At 39.7% G+C, this 16590-nt stretch overlaps 1 protein-coding gene across 2 annotated transcripts in view; it reads right to left on the bottom strand.

Moving 5' to 3' along the window:
* The window catches only part of LOC129824064 (dnaJ homolog subfamily B member 6-like), a 20075-nt gene extending 3485 nt beyond the window's left edge, over positions 1-16590 (bottom strand). The window contains exons 1-8 of one of the 2 annotated variants that reach the window (XM_055883360.1): positions 16413-16585; positions 13869-13956; positions 11342-11451; positions 7506-7571; positions 7244-7354; positions 2551-2694; positions 1442-1676; positions 1146-1216 (exon numbers count right to left, since the gene is read on the bottom strand). In XM_055883360.1, the coding sequence (XP_055739335.1) occupies positions 1146-1216; positions 1442-1676; positions 2551-2694; positions 7244-7354; positions 7506-7571; positions 11342-11451; positions 13869-13933 (802 nt within the window). In that variant the 5' untranslated portion in view covers positions 13934-13956; positions 16413-16585. Of the gene's footprint in view, positions 1-1145; positions 1217-1441; positions 1677-2550; positions 2695-7243; positions 7355-7505; positions 7572-11341; positions 11452-13868; positions 13957-16412 lie in introns of both variants that reach the window. The other variant, XM_055883361.1, reaches the window with a different exon arrangement.

The raw sequence follows: 16590 nt of genomic DNA, 5'->3' as shown, positions 1-16590 counted from the left end.
ATGAGGCTAAACAATAAATGCATGGAACTTTGTCAAGTTTACCCAAACTACAATAAATTGATTATGGTCCTAGTAGCTCTCAAGCCACTTTATTATGGACTCAGCTGACCCATTGATATCATGCACATGGCAATAATATCCACCACTGATTAGGCCTTCACACCACAAAGATAAGTAAATGACAAGACTAAGCCATTTCAAGCAAAAGACTATAGAGAGAACACATGTAGAAAGATATCTAAAAGATAGAAAGCACATCCATGCAGTTAGTACAGGAGCATGCACTCACACAGAGAGACCTATCCTCTGTAATTAAAGCAGCATTTAGCAACTCATGACGATGAATTGCTTGTTCTGTTAAAAGAAACCGCACACCACGCCACCCAAGACTGTTTGTCCCATCCCCAAAAAGGATGAAATTCATATTTATTGATTTTAAATTGTTTTACAAAGTACACAAAATTTGTTGTATATTCATCTATAATTTATATAATGAATCATTAATTTGTGCATGGTAATGCAATAATAACATTAAGACTGAGAAACATTTATTGGCATACATGCTGAAATGAACAAAAAAAACTAAATACACTCGTATTAGAACAAATAAAATAGCATATTAACACTTTCTACACGCATTTTACAAAATAAATGTTACTAACAAAGGTTAGACAAGCAATCAGGTCGTAAACAGGTTTTTAAAGCAAGGGTTAAGTTTTCCAGTTCAACACTCATATTAATGTCCAGACGAAAAAGCAAAGTCATGCTTTATCTAAATGCACAATGCGTTGCTTGTCCAAAACACTATCAAAGGCAATAAGCCCATGGAGACTGCAATAGAGCGAAGAAGTGCATACAGAAAGACAGTACAAACAAAAGTTGTCTGGTCCTAACTTACCCAAACGCAAGTAAAAACACACCATCCTAAGCCAAATTGTTGACAACTCCAATTCATAAATACATTAACAAAATGCATAGAACATTTTATTTTCCTAACGGACACCTTGACCGACAAATGCTAACAAGGGAAAAACAAAAAGTACATACATCCAAACAATGGTATAACATTGTTTTATAAGCTCAAGTTTGTGCTGGTAATGTTCCAGGAGATTACTTGTTATCCAGTCGCAGTAGTTGTTCCTTACCATTGATGGTTAGTGATCTTAACTGTCCGTCTTCTTCCACCTCTACTCGTTCCTGTCCATTCTCCACAATTCTAAAGTATGGGGGAATTTAAGATACATTTTAGTGTTCCTTTTCTAAAACAATGCACTTCTAAAAGAATCAATGATAAAGGATACACTTTATCATCAGATGCTATCTAGCCTAATTGCAACTAGCTATCTACTGTTCTTTTCCCCCTTGAAACCATCACAATTAAAGACAAAAAAAATGATCAACTTCACTGTGTGGTTAGAGAGCTACTACTAATCTAAAGTACCTTTTTGTTGTGATTTTCCTGCCGTTGATGAATTTGGTGGAGGTTGACACAGAGCGGAAGTTGCCCATCCCACCACCTCCACCCCCACCCCCACCCCCAAAAGAGGTGGAGAAGGCGGTGAAGCCGCCGTGGCCGCCGCCTCCTCCTCCCAGATGACCCATGTGGCTCATCTGACCCATCTGACCCATCTGACCCATGTGACCCATGTGACCCATGTGTCCAAAAGAGGTAAAGCCTGTCGGAGAACAGAGATGGCATTCAGTCATGGATCCATAACAAACAAATCAAAAAATGCTATGGATTGATAGCTGTAGGGGAGAGAGGGGTAAGTTGTGCCAAAGAATTAGTAGAGCCACCCCTTGTTTCTAGGAAATCATACAGAAAAATGAATCATGTGACCAAATATTTAGGAAAAGGTCATCATGGAGTCAGTCTGAAGGAAGAAACCACATGAAAAGTGGTAAGCAAGTTAGGTCCAAAAGTAGATTTTCAAAAGTCAAATAAATGTAGTGTGTTATAGGTTTCATTATGTTTTTATCTAAACCAAAGTAGATCATTTTAAGACAGTTTTACACTCAGCATGAAGTGCATCCTTGTAGCTGTGTGGGCTAATATAGTCAAAATAGTTACTTTGGGGTAAATTGTTCCATTTGGCCAGGGCCAAGTTGAGCCAATGGCTAATCGATATACTCCATACAAAATTATGATTGGTCAGTTTTATGCATAATATGCACAGTATTTTGAAGACACGTCACATTCGTGTGATTAGTGGGTGAAATTGGGGAGAAAATATATATAAATGCCTTCCTCGGTTGGGTTTGTCTTAACTGACTTGCCTAGTTAAATAAAAAAACTCTTGAAATATATCTAGATATCTTTGTTAGAAATAATACAATATTTCTCTTGATGTAGTGATACCGAATAAAAAAAAAAGAAAATGGCTTAACATACCCGACTCACCCCTACACAGTTTGACAGTACAGACATGTCCTGGTATTTCCCAAGAAAATACAGTGTAAACTGGTAATTAGTTACATGTAATAACATAACAATTAAAAGGTTTGTTTCTTTGGAATACATTTTTTAAAGAGGGACCAGTGTTTCCTGACCTGGTTCAAATGCTGTAAAACCTGCACCGAAGGGTGGGAAGCCTCCGAATCCCCCGAAGAAGGGACCCCCCGTCCGACTCCTGCTCACCCCCCTGTGGTGCCTCCGCCCTCCACCAAAAAACTCATCCCCAAACGGATCCCCTCCTGCATGAGAAGAAAATAAAAACAGAGAAAAGAAAGACTTCAGTTTCCAGATGACAACTCAAGCTATAAACAATGAGAAATAGACTGCAAGCTTTCAGCTATAGGTCAGCAGGTAGGTCGCTAGTTCGAATAATTGAGCCAAGGTGAAAAACTGCAGATGTGCCCAAGGCACTTAACCCTAATTGCGCCAGGGTTGACGTTGCTAATGGTGGACCCTGAACCTAATTTCTGGGGGTGTCCAAGGGGGAGTTGGGATATGCAAAAAACACATTTCCATTTCAGGACAAATATACAGTGCCTTCAGAATGTATTCATACCCCTTGACTTATTACACATTTTGTTGTGTTACAGCCGGAACTCAAAATGGATTAAAATTATATTTTATACACAATACCCGATAATGACAAAATTAAAACATTTTTTTAGAATTTGTTACAAATGTATTGAAAATGAAATATAGAAATATCTGATTTATACAAGTATACACACCACTTAGTCAATACATGTTAGAATCACCTTTGGCAGCAAGTCTTTCTGGAGAAATCTCTAAGAGCTTTGCACACCTGAATTGCACAATATTTTTAACTCGGCCACTTGGGAACATTCACTGTCTTCTTGGTAAGCAACTCCAGTGTATATTTTGCTTTGTGTTTAAGGTTATTGTCCTGCTGAAAGGTGAATTTGTGTCCCAGTGTCGGTTGGTAGGCAGACTGAACCAGGTTTTCCTCTAGGACTTTACACGTGCTTAGCTCTATTCTGTTTATTTTTATCCCAAAAAACTCCCTAGTCCTTGCCGATGACAAGCACACCCATAACATGATGTAACCACCCCCATGCTTGAAAATATGAAGAATGGTATTTAGTGATGTGTTGTATTCACCCCAAACATAAGTTAATTTCTTCGCCACATTTTTTTACATGTTTAGTTTAGTGCCTTATTGCAAACAGGATGCCTGTTGATGAATATATGTATTGTGTACAGGCTTCCTTATTTTCACTCTGTCATTTAGGTTAGAATTGTGAAGTAACTACAATGTTGTTGATCCATCCTCAGTTTTTTCCTATCACAGCCATTAACCTGTCTAGGATCAGCGTGCCGCTAGCGGCACTCCCCCCCCCCCCCCCACTGAAAAACCAGTGCCGCGAAATTCAAAAAAAATATTTTTTTAAAATATTTAACTTTCACACATTAAAGTCCAATACAGCTAATGAAAGACACAGATCTTATGAATCCAGTCAACATTTCCGATTTTTAAAATGTTTTACAGGGAAGACACAATATGTAAAGATGTACATCTATTACCTAAAAACACATTAGCATATTCCACCATCTTTTATTTGTCCACCAACACCAGTAGCCATCACCAATTCGGCTAAACTAAGATATTTATAGCCTCTAACCAACAAAAAAACTCATTAGATGACAGTCTGATAACATATTTATGGTATGGGATAGGTTTTGTTAGAAAAAAGTGCATATTTCAGGTAGATGGCATAGTTTACAATTGCACCCACCATCACAAATGGACTAGAATAATTACAATGAGCAACGTGTTTACCTAACTACTAATCATCAAACATTTCGTAAAAATACACAGCATACACGAATCGAAAGACACAGATCCTGTGAATACAGACAATATTTCAGATTTTCTAAGTGTCTTACAGCGAAAACACAATAAATCGTTATATTAGCTTAGCACATAGCAATTAGCAGCCCAGCATTGATTCTAGCCAAAGTGAGCGATAAAAGTCAACATCGCCAAAAGATATTAATTTTTTCACTAACCTTCTCAGAATTCTTCCGATGACACTCCTGTAACATCACATTACAACATGCATATACAGTTTGATCGAAAATGTTTATATTTAGCCACCAAAATCATGGTTAGACAATGTGAAATGTAGACAAGCTGGTAAAGAAAACGTCCTTGCGCCACTTAGACAGTGATCTACTCTTATACATAAATACTCATAAACGTGACTAAAAAATATAGGGTGGACAGGGATTGATAGACAATTTAATTCTTAATACAATTGCGTTATTACATTTTTTAATTTATCCTTACTTTTCAATACAGTTTGCGCCAAGCGAAGCTACGTCAAAAAACATGGCGTCCTAAGCCACTAAAATGTTTCGACAGAAACACGATTTATCATAATAAAAATGTCCTACCTTGAGCTGTTCTTCCATCAGTATCTTGGGCAAAGGATCCTTTCTTGGGAGAAATCGTCTTTTGGTGGAAAGCTGTCCTCTTGCCATGTGGAAATGTCAACTACGTTCGGGATGAACTGAAAAGCGTGACCAACTTTTCACATCGTTGCAAAAATAAATGTCCCAAAATCGCACTAAACGGATATAAATTGCTATAAAACGCTTTAAATTAACTACTTTGTGATGTTTGTAACTCCTATAACGAGTGAAAAGATGACCGGAGAAATATAACAGGCTAAACTAACGCTTGGAACAGGAGAGGGTCGGTGTCTTCCACGCGCGTTACGCAGCAAGAAAAGACTTGCTAGCTAAAGGTTTTTTTCATTTGTAGGGCCTGTGAACGAGCAATCGAGCCCGTTGGAATCGTCATCACGTAAAGGCATCCAGGGGAAGACGTAAGAAGTGTCCGTATAGTCATAGCAACGACAGTGCCCGTTTAAATGACTTCAGAAAAGTGGCCAACGTTTCTCAAATCTGACTCCATGTCAGGGAAATTGCTGTAGAATGGGCTCTGTTCCACTTAGAGACAAAATTTCAACTCCTATAGAAACTATAGACTGTTTTCTATCCAATAATAATAATAATATGCATATTGTACGATCAAGGATTTTGTGGGAAGCCGTTTAAAAAATTAGCCACATTAGCATAAATAGTCTAAACAGCGCCCCCATCCCCAACAGGTTAAACTCTGTTTTAAAGTCACTATTGGACTTCTCTCCAGCAACTGAGTTAGGAAGGACGCCTGTATCTATGCAGTGACTGGGTGTATTGATACACCATCCAAAGTGTAATTAATAACTTCACTCAAAGGGATATTCAATGTCTGCTTTTATTTTTTTACCCATCCACAAATAGGGGCCCTTCTTTGCGAGGCATTCGAAGGTAGTCACTGTCATGTTTTATCATTGGACCCAGCTTTGTCGGCTGAATTTAAGAATCCACCACTTACTGTATATAGGAGAGGTCGCAATTTACGCAATAAATTGGTCCATGCCAACTGCCAGCCACAACAAACAAAAAAAATCAGCCAGTCTCTTTTATGCCCTCTTCCCGAACAGTAGCTATAAATGCAGAGGTTGTGCATAGTTCAACAATATGATGAAGTGTGAATATTTCTGCCACCCACATACAGGAAAACAGTGCCAAATAAATGGCATTATTACGTGCTCCACCACCAATGTTAACTACATTATTAAATGTCCATGTGGGCTGTGCTATGTAGGTAAAACTTCTCGTTCTCACAGAAAATCTGTGAACATAAAAGTTAAATTAGGAGAAACGACAGGGATTATCCAGTCGCAGTACATTTTAATGACCCAAAACATGACATTTCTACCTTTAGATTTTGTGACAGAGAAAGTTAAGATATGAGACAGGGGAGGTGATATAAATAATACTCTAAGCAAAAGAATGTTTTGGGATTTTCACCCTCCAGACATTATTTCCTAAAGGTCTTAATGATGAAATGCCTATGTATGTTGTGTTGTAAATGTGAACATGAATTATGCCCCTATCAAGAGCAGTGTGCGGGTTTCTTATTGTTTCTCATTTTATTCAACTGTTACCATGCACCTGTAAAAAAGATAGGTCAGATGTGCGAGTGCCTTTTGAATTTTGATGGTAGTCGTTCAAACATCATGTTAAACATTAGTATTGCACAGTTTGAGTCCACGCAACTTGTTAAGCACATGTATACTGCTGAACTTATTTAGACTTGCCATAACAAAAGGGGTTGAATACATATTGACCCCAGACATTTCAGCTTTTGATTTTTCATTAATTTGTAAAAAATTCTAAAAACATATTTCCACTTTGACATTATGGGGTATTGTGTGTAGGCCAGTGACACAAAATCCCAATTTAATCAATTTTAAATTGAGGCTGTAACACAACAAAATGTGGTGGAAACAGTCAAAGGGTGTGAATAATTTCCGAAGGCACTGTAAGCAGGACATAAATAAGTACCCACCAAATTATTTGTATTATATAAATAGATCTAATAATTGAAAGTGAATGTAATGCAATTTACTAACCGTAAAACTCAAATTTAGTAGATGCTCTGAACTAAATTATTAATATTATCAGTTGATAGAATAAGTCTTCTAAGTCTATAGTAACCAACCCAACATGGTCCTCATAAAGGACGACTGGCTCCCTTTTTCCTCTCCGTCATTCCTTCTCTGGCTGCCTCTTTCATCTCTGTCCTTCATTCTCTTTGCTTGCCTATTTCCTACTGATTGTCCCTCACTTCCGTCTGCAGCTGGCTCTGACAATATATATATATTTTTACAATGTCTTACCAATACTCAAAAAACAATACTCAGAAATGCTCACCAAAGAAATCAGCAAAAGGATCTCGACCCCCAAAGAACTCCCTGAAGACGTCTTCTGGATTGCGGAACGTGAACCCTTCGTTGAAGTGATCACCATTGTGGTAATGTCCACCTAAATGAAAACAAAGGATAAATATGGTTAGTGGAAATAATAATAAGTGTTATGATTGTTTATTATTACAGATTTACAAAATTAACACTTCCACAAAATAAATGCATACATTTGAGATATCTGCCAAGAGCCTAATAAAGAAAGGACTCACCACCTCCTCTGTTGTTTGTTGTTAGACCTTCTTTACCATAGCGATCATACATGTTCCTCTTGTTGGCTACAACAGAATATGAAAAAAAAGTAAACTCCCATCAAAACAAAGTGAAATTACTCAAACAGCAAGATAACACGTGAAAAACACTATGCTTGCCAAGCGTTCAGGTGGAAATCATTCTGGGTCAGTACCTGCAGATAAGCGTACATCTCTTACGGGATTATTAAGAGGAATTTCAAAAGGAATCAAATGCAATCTTTTTCAACCTCAACTACTCACATTGCATTAACACATAGTTCAACAATAGCATAACTGTTGTGGGCGCTGCTATGGTATGTGAACAAACCGTTTCCTTGGCAAGAAAAAAATATATATTTTGGTTAGATGGACATTACATGTCACGGATGCCGATATTTATTTTTTTATTTTACCGTTATTTTACCAGGTAAGTTGACTGAGAACACGTTCTCATTTGCAGCAACGACCTGGGGAATAGTTACAGGGGAGAGGAGGGGGATGAATGAGCCAATTGTAAACTGGGGATTATTAGGTGACCATGATGGTTTGAGGGCCAGATTGGGAATTTTAGCCAGGACACCGGGGTTAACACCCCTACTCTTACGATAAGTGCCATGGGATCTTTAATGACCTCAGAGAGTCAGGACACCCGTTTAACGTCCCATCCGAAAGACGGCACCCTACACAGGGCAGTGTCCCCAATCACTGCCCTGGGGCATTGGGATATTTTTTAGACCAGAGGAAAGAGTGCCTCCTACTGGCCCTCCAACACCACTTCCAGCAGCATCTGGTCTCCCATCCAGGGCCTGACCAGGACCAACCCTGCTTAGCTGGTGCATTATTCATAAATACTGAACAAAAGTTAAAAAAAATGCTACATTTCAAAGATTTTACCGAGTTACAGTTCATAAGGAAATCAGTCAATTGAAATAAGTTCATTAGGCCCTAATCTATGGATTTCACATTAATGGGAATACAGATATGCATCTGTTGGTCACAGATAGACTACATTACCAAAAGTATGTGGACACCTGTTCGTTCAACATCTCATTCCAAAATCATGGGTATTAATATGGAGTTGGTCCCCCTTTTGCTGCTATAACAGCCTCCACTCTTCTGGGAAGGCCTTCCGCTATATGTTGGAACATTGCTGTGGGGACTTGCTTCCATTCAGCCACAAGAGCATTAGTGATGTTGGGCACTGATATTGGGCGATTAGGCTTGGCTCGCAGTCTGCCTTCCAATTCATCCCAAAGGTGTTTGATGGGGTTGAGGTCAGAGCCCTGTGCAGGCCAGTCAAGTTCTTCCACACCGATCAACAAACCATTTCTGTATGGACCTCTCTGAAAAAGGAAAGGGCCTTCCCCAAATGGTTGCCAAAAAGTTGGAAGCACAGAATTGTCTAGAATGTCATTGTATACTGTAGCGTTAAGATTTCCCTTCACTGGAACTAAGAGGCCTAGCCCAAACCATGAAACAGCCCCCGACCATTATTCCTCCTCTACAAAACTTTACAGTTGGCATTATGCATTGGGGCAGGTAGCGTTCTCCTGGCATCCGCCAAACCCAGATTTGTCCATCAGACTGCCAGATGGAGAAGCGTGATTCATCACTACAGAGAACGCATTTCCACTGCTCCAGAGTCCAATGGAGGCGAGCTTTAATCCACTCCAACCAACGCTTGGCATTGTGCATGGTGATCTTAGGTTTGTGTGTGGCTGCTCGGCCATGGAAACCCATTTCATGAGGCTCCCAACGAGCAGTTCTTGTGCTGACGTTGCTTCCAGAAGCAGTTTGGAACTGGGTAGTGAGTGTTGCAACCGAGGACAGACAATTTTCAGACGCTTCGCGCTTCAGCACTCGGCGGTCTTGTTATGTGAGCTTGTGTGGCCTACCACTTCGCAGCTGAGCTGTTGTTGCGCCAAGCCGTTTCCACTTCACAATAACAGCACTTACAGTATACAGGGACAGCTCTAGCAGTGCAGAAATTTGACAAACTGACTTGTTGGAAAGATGGCATCATATGACGGCACCACATTGAAAGTCACTGAGTTCTTCAGTAAGGCTATTCTACTGCCAATGTTTGTCTATGGAGATTGCATGGCGTTGCCCTCAATTTTATACACCTGTCAGTAACGTGTGTTGCGGAAATAGCAGAATCCACTAATTTGAAGGGGTCTCCACAGACTTTTGTATATACAGCGTACCTTTAAAAATATATATTTAAGTTTGAGCGTGATCAGAAAACCAGTCTATCTGGTGTGACCACCATCTGCCTCATGCATCGCAACACATCTCCTTCACATAGTATGCAGGCCATGGACGAACTGGGACATTTTCAGCTTCCAGGAATTGTGTACAGATCCTTGCGACATGCGGCCCTGCGTTATCATGGTGAAACATGAGGTGATGACAGCGGAATGGCACGACAATGGGCCTCAGGATCACGTCACGGTATCTCTGTGCATTCAAATTGCCATCGACAAAATGCAAGTGTTCATTGTCCGTAGCTTATGCCTGCCCATAGCATAGCCCCACCGCCACCATGTGGCACTCTGTTTACAACATTGACATCACCAAACCGCATGCCCAAACGATGCTGGCTTGGTTACATGTGGTCTGCGGTTGAAAGGCTGTAGTAGTAAGTTAAGTTCCTCGGCATACACATTACGGACAAACTGAATTGGTCCACCCACACAGACAGCGTTGTGAAGAAGGCGCAGCAGCGCCTCTTCAACCTCAGGAGGCTGAAGAAATTTGGCTTGTCACCAAAAGCACTCACAAACTTTTACAGATGCACAATCGAGAGCATCCTGTCGGGCTGTATCACCCTGGTACGGCAACTGCTCTGCCCACAAGCGTAAGGCTCTCCAGAGGGTAGTGAGGTCTGCACAACGCATCACCGGGGGCAAACTACCTGCCCTCCAGGACACCGACACCACCAGATGTCACAGGAAGGCCATAAAGATCATCAAGGACAACAACCACCCGAGCCACTGCCTGTTCACCCCGATATCATGCAGAAGGCGAGGTCAGTACAGGTGCATCAAAGCAGGGACCGAGAGACTGAAAAACAGCTTCTATCTCAAGGCCATCAGACTGTTGAACAGCCACCACTAACATTGAGTGGCTGCTGACAACATACTGACAACTCCAGCCACTTTAATAATGGGAATTGATGTAAAAAAAAAATGTATCACTAGCCACTTTAAACTATGCCACTTTTATGTTTACATACCCTACATTACTCATCTCATATGTATATACTGTACTCGATACCATCTACTGCATCTTGCCTATGCCGTTCTGTACCATCACTCATTCATATATCTTTATGTACATATTCTTTATCCCTTTACACGTGTGTGTATAAGGTAGTAGTTGTGGAATTGTTAGGTTAGATTACTCGTTGTTTACTACTGCATTGTCGGAAATAAAAGCACAAGCATTTCGCTACACTCACATTAACATCTGCTAACCATGTGTATGTGACAAATACAATTTGATTTGATTTAGATGTGTTGCCAAATGCTCTAAAACATCCGTTGGAGACGGATTATGGTAGAGAAATTAACATGACATTTTCTGGCAACAGCTCTGGCGAACATTCCTGCAATCAGAATGTCAATTTTACGCTCCCTTAAAACTTGAGATATTTGTGGCCTTGTGTTAAATGACAAAACTGCACATTTTAGAGTGGCCTTTTATTGTCCCCGGCACAAGGTGCACCTGTGTAATGATCGTGCTGTTTAATCAGCTTCTTGATATGCCACACCTGTCAGGTAGATTAATTATCTTGGAAAATGATGACTTACCATCTGACAGAACTTCATAGGCCTCAGAAAGTTCCTTGAACTTTTTCTCTGCCTCTTCCTTATTTTCTGGGTTTTTATCTGGATGCCATTTTAGTGCCAATTTTCTGTACCTGAAAGTTTAGAAATACATTAGACAGCAACTCAAGGGGCCTGTTTCATACAAAATGTCATTATCCCAGTATAGATCACATATTTAAAATATCAGAAAAAGCCATCTACATCTAGTGCCAGTCTATTGCAGGGATGGGCAACTGGCAGCCCCCTTTTGTATGCCCGCGGATCAATTTCCCAAAATATTTATGAAAAATAAAAATAGAATAGCAGTTAGAATAACAGAATGCAATTTCCAAACGTGGTTGTGCATCAACAGTTTCTCTTATGTCAGTCACTCAATTAGTTACCTGACGACAAACTGAATTCTTCCACTGCTCCATGTTCACTACAAACTGTACTTCAGTCAGACTGCCATTGTTGAAGTCGTTTGTGGTGAGGTCAAAATGAGGGGTGTGATACAAAAAAAGTCATCAGCAATTGGATCATCTCTGTCCAATCAGTCTCAACACCAATGATGAATTTTCAAAATGCCCCTTCACCCAAGTGTGTTCTGGCTCTGGCCCAACCCATTGGTTTCTGGGACCAACCAGAATGATTAGAATGTGTTTGAGTTCTAGAAATTGTAGGGGAGGCACTCAGATCCAGACTCATTGCGGAGAACAAACTAACATTGGCGTAGCGTTTGCGTAGCCAGGCAACTCAATTAGACCATGTCAGCTAAAATGATTTAGATTAATGTATCAATCTAAACTTGTAGTAATCATGATCAAATTATGGACCATTGATTTTGTTGCTCGCACTCAGATATCATATTAACATACCATGAGTCATGGCAAAATATCCCTTAGGGCCCCCTCTGACTGCATGTGTGGGTATGGATGTGGGTACACAGACCCGCAAACCACTGCAGCCCCTCATGATGAGTTCAGATCAAAATTGACCCTCCCTGATCTATTGGAATACATACAGTGCCTTCAGCAAGTATTTATACCCATTGGCGTATTCCACGTTTCGCTGTGTTACAGCCTGAATAAAAAAAATTATTCTCTCACCCATCTACACACAATAACCCATAATGAAAAAGGTAAAACATGTTTAGACATTTTAGCTAAATGTATTGAAAATTAAATATCTAATTTTCAATACAAGTGCTCACACCCCAAAGTGAATACATGTTAGAATCACCTTTGGCAACAATTACTGCTGTGAGTCTTTCTGGGTAAGTCTAAGAGCTTTGCACACCTGGATTGTACATTATTTGCACATTATTATATATTTTTTTAATTCTTCAAGCTCTGAAGTTGATCATTGCTAGACATCCATTTAAGTCTTGCCATAGATTTCCAAGACAATTTAAGTCCAAATTTAATCTAGGCCACTCAGGAACATTTAACGTCTGCTTGGTAAGCTACTCTAGTGTATATTTGGCCCTGTGTTTTAGGTTACTGTCCTGGTGAAAGGTGAATGTCTCCTAGAGTCTGATGGAAAGCAGACTGAACCAGGTTTTCCTCTACAATTTCGCCTGTGCTTAGCTCTATTCCATTTTTTTTTTTTTATACTCCCTAGCCATTGCCAATGACAAGCATACCCATAACACAATGCAGCCACCACCATGCTTGAACATATAAAGAGAGGTACTCAGTGATGTGTTGTGTTGTGTTTTCCCCAAACACAATGCTTTGTATTCAGGACATAAAGTTAATTTCTTTGCAGTATTACTTTGGTGCCTTATTGCAAACAGGACGCATGTTTTGGAATATTTTTATTCTGTACAGGTGTCCTTCTTTTCACTCTGTCATTTAGGTTAGTATTGTGGAATAACTTCAATGTTGTTGATCCATCCTCAGTTCTCTCCTATCACAGCCATTAGTTCTGAAGTCACCATTAGCCTCATGGTGAAATCCCTGAGCGGTTTCCTTCCTCTCCAGCAACTGAGTTAGAAAGGACACCTGTATCTTTTTAGTGACTGGGTGTATTGAAACACCATCCAAAGTGTAATTAATAGCTTCACCATGCTCAAAGGGATATTCAATGTCTGCTTTTTTTTACCAATAGGTGCCGTTTGCGAGACATTGGAAAACCTCCCTGGTCTTTGTGGTTGAATCTGTGTTTGGAATTCACTGCTCGACTGAAGGACCTTACAGATCATTGTTTTGCACACAGAGTGAGTCCGTGCAACGTATTATGTGACTTGTTAAGCACATTTTTACTCCTGAACATATTGAGCCTTGCCATAACAAAGGTGTTGACTACTTATTGACTCAAGACATTTTAGCTTTTAATTTAATTAATTTGTACAAATGTATAAACACATAATTCCACTGACTTTATGGGATAACGTGTGTATACCAGTGATACAAAATCTCAATTAAATCCATTTTAAATTCAGGCTGTCACAACAAACTGTGGAAAAAGTCAAGGGGTGTGAAAATGTCTGAAGGCACTGTATACAGCACTTGACAAGGATACTTACGCTTTTTTAATGTCTTCCTGAGATGCATTTCTTTGGACACCTAAAATTTGATAATATTCCACCATGGTTTTGTAGAACTTTTTCCAACCTGTGTAAAGAGAAAACAGTAAAGTATAAGACGCAGGACTGCACATCTTAAACTAGTTGAGTTTCTCAAATCCACGATATATACATCTCGGTGGAGTTGGGTTGCGACGACTGTGGGCGGAGCATACCTCCGACTAGATTGAGTCGCTGTCAGTGGTTGCATGGGACAAATGTTTTAGTAAAAAGCAATCATTTCAGAAATCAAAGAAAGGCACGCAGCTCGGATGGAAAAACAGAGGTACACGGTAAGGGTGTAAGATGTTTATTTTTACAAGTTATGACTGACAGCGACTCGATCTAGTTGTCTCCGCTCAACTCCATTGATGTGATCAGTGTGTATTCATGGATGCCAATGAAAGCCAGGTTTCCCCAAATATTTCACCAATAAATACATTAAAATTATAACACAATTATCTTTAATTTCTCTGTTTTCAAAATGTTCTGTCAATTTGCAAGAGGCTGAATCTCACCGGAGAAATCATCCAAGCTAGGGAAACAGTGCCCCTCTGTTTCAGTATGTGTAGCCCATGTATCTATGTACTCTAATCATCCATAAATGAGTATGCTGTGCCACTGGCCTGAGACGATTGAAGTTCAATATGTAGCCTAGCAGTCTCACATTAACTAACTAGCTAGCCCATGAAAGGAAGTCAGGCTAGCATTTCAGATAGCTAGTCTATGACAACAAAAAGTACAAGTGTACTGTATGACAGAGTCATAGACCATTTTGCCAACATGAGAGAGAAGGATGGCATTGGCATTCAACTAGTCTACAAGTAGGGTGAGTCAACATTTCTTGTTTTAATTGCACGCACACACACAATATTTAGCATCATTGATTGGACTCAATTGTTTTTGGTATCTTTAAGTTAGCTTAATAAACCAAAAACAAAGCATATATAGTCTTGTTGATTTGATGATGTTTAAATTATTAAGTTGAAATGGTGCTGGAATAGCAGAGGCAGCGCTCCTGTTGTCTTAAGAGTTACTTAAAGTAACTCCATGGTTCTAAATCAGTAGTTGTTTAGTAAACTGTTGAAAACATTAACTTGCTTGACCATGCTGCAGGTGACATAACTGTTTGTATGCAATATTTGCTTTGTGGACTTCACCGGACAGATGTTGTTCTCTGGTTTTGTGATGAAAAAACGTATGAATTGTTGAATTTATTCCACCACTGTGTGACTTGTCTTTTTGTTGTCACTGCCTTATTGTATGTCATGGTGGTGTATGAACTAATGGGTTATAAAGCAAACAATGCAATTATCTAAACATAGGTTGTAATATGGCTTTTTACTGGCTTGGCTTGCTCAGTGAATTTACCCACGCACCGTTACTGGATGCGATGTACATCATGGAGTTGAGAAAAACTTGGCTAATCTTATACAAACTACGGTGCAAATGGGCAATTATTTCCCCAGGATTCAGGGAACAAAATATCCAAGCTAACAATGGAAGTACCGAAGCACCTTGAATATGGGCTAATCTTAGACTCCAATTACTTTATCCTCCTGAGACTGGACTGGCAGTTGTCTAGTAACTAATTCGTATGTCTGAGTGACAGCTGGAGGGTTACGGTGCCATAAGGTCAACGCTTTATCATCCAAAGAGGTCACATTCTGGCGCAGTGTTGAGTTTAACCCCTGGTACAACTTCACAATAAACAGGCCTGATTGACAACCCCCCCGAGTCAACCACAGGGGAAAAGCTACAATAGTAAGTGTAATGAAACTCCAGGTCTGTACCATTTACTAGATTTACTAGTAACTAACTTAGTGGGAAATGACGCGTTGTGCTACGCCTGCTAGCCAGGTATGTGTCAGCTAGCTAGCTACTGTTTAGTTATGTAACGTTAGCTATTTTTTTCACAAAAAAATAAATGTAACGTTATAGAACTTGGTACAGTCTCATATTTTTCTCTTTCCACCATATCTAGCTAATGCATTTGTGCTGCTCATTATGCTAACGTTAGCTCGATAGCATAACCAGGGGTATATTCATTACGCCAATAGTTGTAAAACGTTTCGTCTGTTGCAAAACGTTTTACAACAGAAAACATTTTGCAACGAAGACGAATTTCTATTGGACAAATCCCGTTTCGTTCCGCTTGCTCTGTTTCCGTTTGGTTCTTAAACGGTTTCCGTTACAAGACGTAATGAATACACCCCCAGTTTTGTTCGCCGTCCTGACTGTGCCTCCTAGCATGAAACATTAGCTAGCAAGTCAACACTAATAACACCAAAACGAAAGACCATACGGAGTGTTCTAGCCAACATCTAAATGTTGCTGTAACTTGCGTTGCTGTCAAAATGATCATTATGACTAGATAGGTAATGCTAACTAACAGGCCAACAAGCTACTGTAGCTAACGTTAATGTGTTTGTGATGATGGTGATACCCAGCAATCAAACTCAAAGTAATGTGTCACTTGTAAAACAAAAGACGAAGTCAAATTACCTTGCTCTTCAGCGTCCCAGTTTTCTTTTATAGACGGATAAATTCCCAGTGCTGATTTATAATCGTTTTCCACTTAGGGTTATTCCAGAAAATGCTGCTTTGCTCCAGAGAAATTTCAGCAGCCTTGGGTTGTTTGTGGATTTGACGTAACATCCGGTTAACAACTGCTCTTTCTTCG

Source organism: Salvelinus fontinalis, chromosome 26, assembly GCF_029448725.1.
Source record: "Salvelinus fontinalis isolate EN_2023a chromosome 26, ASM2944872v1, whole genome shotgun sequence".
NCBI lineage: Eukaryota > Metazoa > Chordata > Actinopteri > Salmoniformes > Salmonidae > Salvelinus > Salvelinus fontinalis.
Note: the sequence above shows the minus strand (reverse complement) of the source record. Positions and strands in the feature narration are given on the sequence as shown.